Source organism: Arachis hypogaea, chromosome 13 (assembly GCF_003086295.3).
Source record: "Arachis hypogaea cultivar Tifrunner chromosome 13, arahy.Tifrunner.gnm2.J5K5, whole genome shotgun sequence".
Classification (NCBI taxonomy): Eukaryota; Viridiplantae; Streptophyta; class Magnoliopsida; order Fabales; family Fabaceae; genus Arachis; species Arachis hypogaea.
In genome coordinates, this window is record NC_092048.1 from 135,601,745 (window position 1) to 135,612,042 (window position 10,298).

At 34.4% G+C, this 10,298-nt stretch overlaps 1 protein-coding gene across 1 annotated transcript in view; it reads left to right on the forward strand.

Moving 5' to 3' along the window:
• Positions 1 to 3,367, forward strand: part of LOC112791798 (polygalacturonase-1 non-catalytic subunit beta) — a 4,089-nt gene extending 722 nt beyond the window's left edge. The window contains exons 2-3 of the mRNA XM_072213217.1: positions 284 to 1,297; positions 2,293 to 3,367. Coding sequence (XP_072069318.1) covers positions 284 to 1,297; positions 2,293 to 3,078 — 1,800 coding nt within the window. The 3' untranslated portion in view covers positions 3,079 to 3,367. The remainder of the gene's footprint in view (positions 1 to 283; positions 1,298 to 2,292) is intronic.
• The last annotated feature ends 6,931 nt before the right edge of the window (positions 3,368 to 10,298 follow it).

Below are 10,298 nucleotides of genomic sequence, written 5' to 3' on the forward strand. Positions count from 1 at the left end.
CTATTATCATTTCTCCATTATAATTATTATTTTCTAGCTCACGTCATATATATTTACCATCATATATACGTGCGTTAAAGTAGTCTTATTAAATTCCTAACTTCATTTACCAACATAATTGTTATGCATCATAATTAATTAGTTAAAAATGTTTATATTAATTTGCAGTCTAACACATTAGTTGATCAAAATTCAAAAGTGAGAATGAAACTAATAATAAAAAATATGAAATGTTAAACACATTTCTAATAACATCCTTCTCATGAATCGGATTACCACGCAGGTTGGTTTCTCCGGCAGCGGCGGAGACCAAAATCCGTTCACACCAAAGGCGTACGCGATGCGGTACTGGGACAAAGCCATTCAAAACACGCTTCCAAAGCCATCCTTCCTCACCTCCAAGGCCTCACCACTAACTGCCATTCAAGCCGCCAAGTACGCAAAACTTGCCGCCACCAACGCCCTCACCACGCGCCTCCCCGAGTTCTGCTCGGCTGCGCACCTCCTCTGCTTTCCTGACATCACGCCCAATCTCTCCAAGCGAGACAAGAGCCAAAGCTTCTCCGGCTACGAAGACGGCCAGAACTTCACCAGCTACGGCATCGGTGGTGCCGGAAGCGTCAACAACTTCAAGAACTACTCCGACGGCTTTTTCAACCCCGGGGTGAACGAGTTCCGCTCCTACAGCCGAAGCTCCGGTGGTGGCAGCGAGACCTTTACAGGCTATGGAGAAGGCACCAACGTCGTCGAGGAAGGCTTCAACACCTACGGCAAAGGTTCCGGAGGCGGCACCGGAGAATTCACACAGTACGCGACAAACTCAAACGTCCCAACCCTCCGGTTCTCGTCGTACGGCGAGGGAACCGGCGGCAGGCAAGAAAGTTTCTCCAAGTACAGCGACGACAGCAACGCCGGAGATCAGACGTTCTCGAACTACGGCAAAAACGCTGCCGGAGCCGTGAGCGAGTTCGACAGCTATGGTAACAACTCGAACGTGGCGTCGTCGACCTTTGGTAGCTACGGCGCCGGTGGCGCGGGGCAGAACGAGACGTTCACGAACTACGGGATAAACATGAACGTGCCTGAAGAGAATTTCAATAACTATGGGGCTCGAACCACCGGAGGAACGCAAGCATTCACGAACTATAGAAATCAGGCGAACGTCGGGGATACCTCGTTTTCTTCGTACGATAAGGGATCAAACCAAGGAGCGGCCAATTTCACCAGCTACGGCCAATCCTTCAATGAAGGCTCCGATACCTTTAAAGGCTACGCCGTCAATTCCACGGCGGCCAAGGTTAGTTCTATTATTTCTTTGAGCAATGCTAGGGCCAGCAATTTTTGTGATTATTAGCCATTAACTAGCCATTAATGATAATTTGATGATGTGAGATTGGTGTGAGATTTTATCTAATGACTCACCTTCCTCTACTGGTTACATGTTAGCCAAAATTCAATAAAACTACTGGCCCTTAAACTTTTCCTATTTCTTTTCTACCTTACTAACATCACTTACAAAATTACTTGCAAATAAAAATTTAACTATTTTTAATATATACGTAGAATTATTATTAAAATTTTATATATCAATCTTTATATATTTGTGTTATATTTAACGTTTTATATTGTCAACTTTTTTATAATGAAATTCTATTCATGATTTTTTTAATTTATACTTATGTAAATTTGTAAGTAAATACAAACTAATTAAGTTTATCGTTAATTTTTTACATTTAGCATAGTTAATTGATTTAATATGATATCTTAATGATATGAAATTATTATGTAATGATCTAATCACATTAATTGTTTTGATAATTATTTTAACTTTTATTTTATATATACGGTAGTGTCAAATTATGTGTGTTAGATTCTCTACGTGTGTGTAAAATATTAAAATACTAAATATTTTTAAAAAACGTTAAATTTTTTTATATTTATAAAATTATAAAAATTCAAATATAAATTATCTTTATATAAAATTAATAATAAAAATAATTAAATAATTTAATAAATTTAATTAAATTATTATCTAATAATAATTAACTATTAATTTTATATAACAATAATTACGTATAAATTTTTACCTTTAAAAATTTAGCCTAATTATTTATGTGCTATCATAAATATAAAAATTAGTTATTTATTTAATCTTGAGCGGGCATAGATTCTTTCTAATATTTTTAACTTTGTTACTTTCAACACACGTAAGAATATTTCAGTATTTTGAGTATTATTAATTGTAGTAACTTTAAGCATTTATGGCTTTGCAATTTGTTGGTTGCATAAAAGGCTGGGTTCAAAGAATACGGTGTGAACACGACCTTCAAGGAGTACAACAAAGACGGTGTCTCCTTCTCCGGCTACACCAACGCCACCACTTCTTCAGCGCACGTTAGTGGCAATCTGGCCAAAAAATGGGTGGAGCCAGGCAAATTCTTCCGCGAGAGCATGTTAAAGGAAGGCACTATTATGCCCATGCCGGACATCAAGGACAAGATGCCCAAAAGGTCATTCTTGCCCCGCTCCATTTTGACCAAATTACCCTTCTCCACCTCCGAGCTCAAGCGCATCTTCAAGGCCTCCGATGAATCCTCCATGGACAAGATGATAAAAGACTCCATGGGAGAGTGCACCAGAGCTCCCAGCGCGGGGGAGACAAAACGATGCGTTGGATCTGTGGAGGACATGATCGACTTTGCAACTTCCGTTTTGGGGCGTGACATTACCGTTAGAAGCACCGAGAACGTTAACGGGTCAAAGAAGAATGTGATGGTGAGTAAGGTCAAAGGGATCAACGGTGGAAAAGTAACCAAATCTGTTTCTTGCCATCAGAGCTTGTTCCCTTACTTATTGTATTACTGCCACTCGGTTCCTAAGGTTCGGGTTTACGAAGCGGATCTTTTGGACCCGAATACGAAAGCTAAGATTAACCACGGTGTTGCCATCTGTCACTTGGACACCACTGCATGGAGCCCAACCCATGGTGCATTCTTGGCCCTTGGATCAGGTCCTGGTAAGATTGAGGTTTGCCATTGGATCTTTGAGAATGATATGACTTGGACCATTGCTAATTGAGGAACGACGGATAATAATTGTTCCGATCGAAGCAACCTCCATCATCAGTTAATAAGATTTTAGTGGTGCTTTATTATTAGTTTTTTTTTTTTTTCCTTCCTGTCATGCATTCAGGGTTTCGGTCCCGATATAGTTTATATAGTTGTTAAAAAATAACGAGAGAATGCCTTTTTAAGTGTGTATTTTATGGCTTGTATCTCATGGTAGCTGTAAGCCAATGCAACGAATCAAATGAGAAATGTGCATTTTGAATTTACATAACAGTAATAATAAGTACCGTTTAGCTACACATCTAAGTTTTTACCCAACATCTATTTAATAAAAATTGAATTTTATGGTGACTATACGAATCGTTGACAATATTTAAAAAAATGTAATTAACATTAAGATTACATTTTTATTATATTATTTGATAATACTTATAATTTGGTCAATTTTTTATTTAATAAAATAAAAATTTGTTAAACAATAAAAAATAGAAAAAATATACGATACCAATATACTATCTATCAATTTATTGCCAATAATAATTAATTATTATATTTTAAACACATGTATAAAGAAGATACATCTAGAAAATACATATATAAATACACTTTCATTAGACACAACCATAAAAAAATTTTTATTAGACACATCTACAAAGATACTTCCATTAAACACGATCATAAATAAGAATTGGCAGAAATTGACAAAAATACTGTTGATAACGTAACAAAATTGTAAAAAATATCATCTTAATTTTAGTTCAAATTTTATAGTCATCATAACCGCTGTAATTATATCTAAGTATGTATAAAATGTATCTTAAAATTTCCAGTTTAATTTAATTTTTTGCGTTTGTTTTATTATCTAATTCTTAACCCACATCATTTATTTCATCTGCCGGATGTATAATTATTGCTTAAATAAAGTATGAGATTGCTTCCTAAGCTTGTATTTTGTGGATAAAATTATTATGTGCATCAGTGCATATAAATTATTATTGCTTTAAAAAAAATATTCGTTGCATTATTTTAAATTATATTTTATATTTTAATATATATTTAATATAAGTAACTGATTTAGTTACATTTTTTAGTGTATACAAATTATAATTGTTTATGGATTTCAAATAATGCAACGAATATTCTTGTGGTGACCTTATAGTTTTTGGGTAACCATCGATGCAACGAATATAAATCACGTCTTCTTGTATTTTGTATTTTTAGGGTAGTAAATATATAACTATTGCCCATTTCTTTAACTAGTCTATTATTTGAATTGGATGTAACCCGTTATTAGTGCCATGCATCATCGCAAATACTACAAGCCATTTCAGTTTTGTTTTGCTAGTATAATTGGGGAATATTAATTAGAAATGCTAGATCATCAATAATTAATGCATGAATATATATATATATATATATATATATATATATATATATATATATATATATATATATATATATATATATATATATGAAAAAGTAGTGAACAATGTGAACTAATAAGGTTAAAAAAGTAAATTAATGAATAACATTAAATTAGAATGTAGTGTACTTATATTTGATTGGTGGTTGTTCATGTTGTTCAAAATAATCATTGTTCCTCTAACACTTCCCTATATATATACTATCGTCATAGTATAGTCCATGTTTTAAGAAGTGCAGAGAAAAAGGAAAACCAACCTACACAAAATTTTAGAATTAATATTTAAATTAATCTTTAAACGTTATTTTAAGTCTTAAATTACGCTTTAAATTTTTAATTATATTTCAATTTAAATTTTAAATTCTTATTTTATAATTCACGTTAGCTCTTAAATAATTTCTGTTAATACTATATTAATGTGATATATTGATATAAACAATCTGTATTACGTGTCAGAAATATTCGACACATAAAATAAGAAATGACATGTGTATTAATAATACGTGCATGACAAATAGTAAAAAATTTAACCTGTTTTTTTTATTGGTCATAAACACATATATATACAACTTTTGATACGAAATTATATCAAATATTTTCTATCTTACAAAGTATAGAATGCATAATTTTCTATCTTAGTAAAGATATACATAAAAATACTCTTAGAGTATCGTATTTATATTTAAATTATATAAATATTATTAATATAATATTTCTACGTAGATATAAATTATCCATTAATCCATGAGAGGTAGACACTGTCTGTTAGTTTTTGAGTCTTCCAAAATATTGGATATTGTTGAGTTACCAAGTTGTATGAACTAGCATGTGATTGACTTGCGAGTGAGTGGACAACTAGCCCAATCGGACTCACACCATGCAAAGAGCCGCAAATCATTTTTTCGTAGAGAAAAATTTCTTGTCTAGGATCTCACTTTAAATATTGTACAACACGCAAAGCAGTTTGAACAACTTGCAAGTGCTCGACGCGCGAATTTTGCATGAATTGGGACAACATGTGAACACTGTAGGCTAGATTAGGTCGAGTAAAACACAAATAAATCAGTCTTCCAACAAGTCGATGATATATGCTAGGATCGGATAAAAGAGAACCTGTAGCAAATCCCAGTCGATGATTCTCTTCGCACGGTGTTGCTACAGGCTTAGTACGTAGAAGTCCTGTTTCGGTGATTATGTCCAAAGCATATTTTCTTTGGCACAGAAAGATTCCAGTCGAAGATCTGGCAACTTCAACTCCCAAGAAGTATTTCAGCCGGCCTAAATCTTTCATGTGAAAATTTGTGTGCAAATACTCTTTGAAACGTTGAATTGCAGCACTATCATTTCTTGCAATGACAAGGTCATCAACATATATCAAAATTACCAATTGCACGCTATTGTGGCGAAAGCTAAACAAGAAATGGTCCTTTGGGAATTGCTTGAAATCATATCGAAGGAGCGCATATGAAAGTTTTGCAAACCAGCATCGTGGAGCTTGTCGCAGTCCGTAGAGAGATTTCTAAAGTTTACAAACCAGTCCTTGTTGAGACACTTGAAAACCAGGGGGAAGCTTCATATAAACGTCCTCATCAAGCTCTCCATAAAAAAATGCATTGTGGACATCCATTTGATGGAGTTCTCAATCCTGCTACCATTGCGAGTGTTGTGCGAATTGTTACCATCTTTACCACTGGAGGAAACGTTTCATTGTAATCCAAGCCTTTCACTTGATTATTTCTCAAAATTACCAGTCTTGCTTTGAACCTTTCTATTGTCCCGTCAGAGTTGTATTTAATTTTATAAACCCCCTTACACCCATGTGCTTTCTTTTTTGGAGGAAGGGTTGTGAACTTCCAAGTGTCATTGAGTTGAAGTGCACGAATTTTTTGGGACATTGCTTCGCGCCAACACTCATCTTTAACTACTTGAGAGAAAAATAAAGACTCCTGTTCTGTCTGGAGAGAGGCAAAAAAATTGCGGTGTTGTTTGGAAAAAGAATTATAATTTACAAAATTTTGTATAGGATAGGACACACCAGAGAATTTTGATGGAGAGGGTCAGAGGGAGGTTGATCGGTAGGGCTTATTGGTATCATAGCAGCAGAGACAAAATTGCGCAACCTGACTGAGGGTGTCTTCATGCGGTGACCCCGACCAAGTGGAACGTCCATCGTGACTAGTGGTATATCAGAAATCGGTGTTGTTTCTACTACACTTAGTTCCGATGCATCGTTAGCAATGTACTCTTCAATCTCTTCATTGAGCTCATGTTTCCCTTGTTGGTAAATAGATTCTTCAATAAGGGAGTCTCCAGCACAGTCATTCAAGTGTGGAGTACTGGTTTCATTGTGTGTGTCTTCTTCAACAATTGTTTCTGTCACAGGAGGTCCAATATCTTCAATCATTAGTTCCAAAACCTGATCCGCTTTAAAGGGAAACACATCTTCAACAAAATAAACGTCACGAAAAACAAAAAACTTTTTTTTCTAAGTCAAATAGTTTTCATTCTTTTTACCTAAAAGGATACCCGACAAACACATATTTTCGACTACGGCTAGCAAATTTGTCCCGTTGCCTATTTTGATTTTGAGTATAACACAAAAAGCCAAAACTCGCAAATAATCATAACTTGAAATTGTTCTATGAAAAACCTCATACAGAGTCTTGCCCTTCAATATTGAAGATGGCGTAAGATTAATTAAATAGCCAGCAGTTAAGACACATTCTCCCTAAAACTGGATAGGAAGATTGCCTTGAAGACATAATAATCTAGCAGCATTGAGAATATGTCGATGTTTGCACTCCACTCGTCCATTTTGTTGCAGTGTATAAACACATGACGATTGGTGAAGAATGCCTTGTTGTTAGAAAGTATTGTTTTAAACACATGAATTTTGTTCCATTATCATATCGCACCATTTTAACATATTTGTTATATTTTCGTTCAACCAAAGTGAAAATTTTTTTTAATGTGATTGATACCCCAGCCTTTTCTTTCAACAAATATATCCAAAGGAAACGTTTAGGGGGGCCAGTAGTTTTATTGAATTTTGGCCAGCATGTAATCAGCAGAGAAAGATGAGCCATTAGATGAAATTTTATACCAATCTCACACCATCAAATCATCATTGATAGCTAACAATCACAAAAATTGCTGGCCCCTAACATTGCTCATATCCAAATCGCTTGTGAACAATTATCCACAATAGTTAAGAAATATGAAGCACCACACGAGGAGGGAGTTCTATAGGGTCCCCACAAGTCACAATGGATTAAATAAAAAATATTGGAAGCTTGATAGTCACTCAAAGAAAATTTATCTCTTCTTTGCTTAGATTGTTCACAAATTTCACAAATCTCATTGACGGTATATTTTTCACTTACATTACGGAGTATTTACACAATTTGAAATGATAGATGTCCTAGACTCTTATGCCAAAGTGCTAGTTGATTCGCTGTTCTAGTATGACAAGCTTGTATCTTGTGTACTCCACGATATCAATAGAGTCCATCCTTTCGCTCACCCGCTCCAATCAGCGTCTTCGAAGAGCGGTCCTGTCTGACACAAAATTTATCAGTGAATTGTACTAGACAATGTTCTTCATTTGTTAATTGAGAAATTGAGAGTAAGTTGCATTTTAATTGAGGTACATAGAGAATATTTTTCAATTCAAGTTCTCCTTCAAGTATCACTGTTCCTTTCTTGCACGCTATTACCTGCTCTCCATCCAGTAAACCTACTGGACACCCGCGTACATAAATTTTTCAGGGTTCCAGTCATGTGGTTGGAAGCTCCACTATCAATTATCCATAAATAAAATTTTTTTTTACCAATAATTTTCTTAGAGTCATTTGGTTTTTGCTTGTTTATCAAATCTACTAATACTTGCCATTGTTCATTGGTCAATCCTGACATCTCACGTCTTGTGTCTTTCATGTTGGTAGCATGCCTACCACTTTCATCAGTGTGTGCCACATGTGCACGCGCTGGAATTCCTCGAGTACGCGTGACTTGTCGTCCGTAGCCTTTGCCACCGTCTCTTCCTTCATTCCTTGGTCGATCGCCCCACCATTTTGGATATCCTTCCATCTGAAAGCATTCTTTAACATCATGCCCACTTTCGTCACAGTGAAAGCATATTGTTGATTTTTGGCTAGAATCTCCTGATCCTTTTATCCTATTCCCTGCCTGCATTGCGAGTCCCACAACCAACTCTCTTTTCCTTCTGATGCCTTAGCCATCATCTTCACTCTCTCCTCTTAGACTAGCATTGCGTGTACACACGATTCAGCGATGGCAAAGAATCGGTTGCCAGAATATTTGACCATACTGTTCCGTAACTCGCATCATCTAGGCCCATCAAAAATTGGTGGGCCCTCTCTTCTTTTCTTCGCTTCTCAAGTTGAGATCCAATCCCGCACTTACATCCCACACACGTGCATTTAGGAATTTGCTCGCACTGTGCTAATTCATCCTACAGTACTTTCAATTTCCTATAATATGCCGTCATGGCCATTCCTTCCTGCTTACATCTTGTCAAATTTGACTTCAGTTGTATTCGTGGTCCGTTCATAGATATCTTTTCACAGTGTCTGTGCGTTTTCTACATACGCATCGGTTCGACAGTAGGCTTAATTTGATCGTGTTCAAGATCCATGATACAATCATGGATTGGACTATCCACCAATCTTCAAGATCAGCACCTTGTTCTGGTTCCGTGATAGTTCCATTGATGAAACTCCATTTTCTCCGAGCCCAAAGTGATATTTTCACAGCTCTAGCCCATTCCTCATAATTTTCACCACGCAGCTGCACTTGCGTGATTACATTTCTTGGATTGTCACTTGCATTGAGGTTATATGGGGAGTAAATTTTCTTAGTTCTTTTTTCTGAAGTCTCTCCTTTCCTAATTCTGCTGCCATGGTTATGCAGCTTAGGTTCTTTTTGTGTTTGTCGGTATTAGAGTATGCTCTGATACCATGTAGAAAATTCAACATGTTTTTCTATTAGTTATGAACACATATATACAACTTTTGATATGGAATTATATTAAATATTTCCTATCTTAAAAAACATAATTTACGATCCTAACAAAACTAGAATGCGTAATTTTCTATCCTAATAAATATATACATGAGAGTACTCTTAAGTACCGTATTTATACTTAAATTATAGAAATATTATTTATATAATATTTTTATGTATATCTAAATTATCCATTAATACAAGTTCTAAAAACTAATTTAAATATTAATTCCAGAATTTTGTAATTATTTCGATAAATAATTATATCAACAAAAATAATAAAATCGTACTTAAATATCACCCAAAATATGCTCTCCGAATGGATGCCTAAAACTTTACAAGACATTTATGTATACCATTATATCAATAGACACTACTCCGGTTATGATTTTTTATTTATTTATTAAATGTATGTAAAAATAATAAAAATACAAATTTAGTTTAGATGTTAAGTTGTTTATTATAACTTAATTAACTAAGGATTTTAGATTTAAGTCTTGGAAATGATAAATTTTTTTATAAATAATATATAATAAAAAATATTTTAGAAAAAACTTAAAATTTAGCATCATCTCTTATGTAATAACATAACTTACAAGTACAAAATAATATAACAAAAGTATATAAAAATAATTTTAATACTCACAAAGATAATGTAATTAAAACTTTTATTGAATTATTTGAAGTTGGCAAAAAATACAATGATAGTTGAGAGAAAATATAATGGAACAGACTAATATCAAAGAGAGTAAATTTAAATTCGAATCTGATATGATATGATA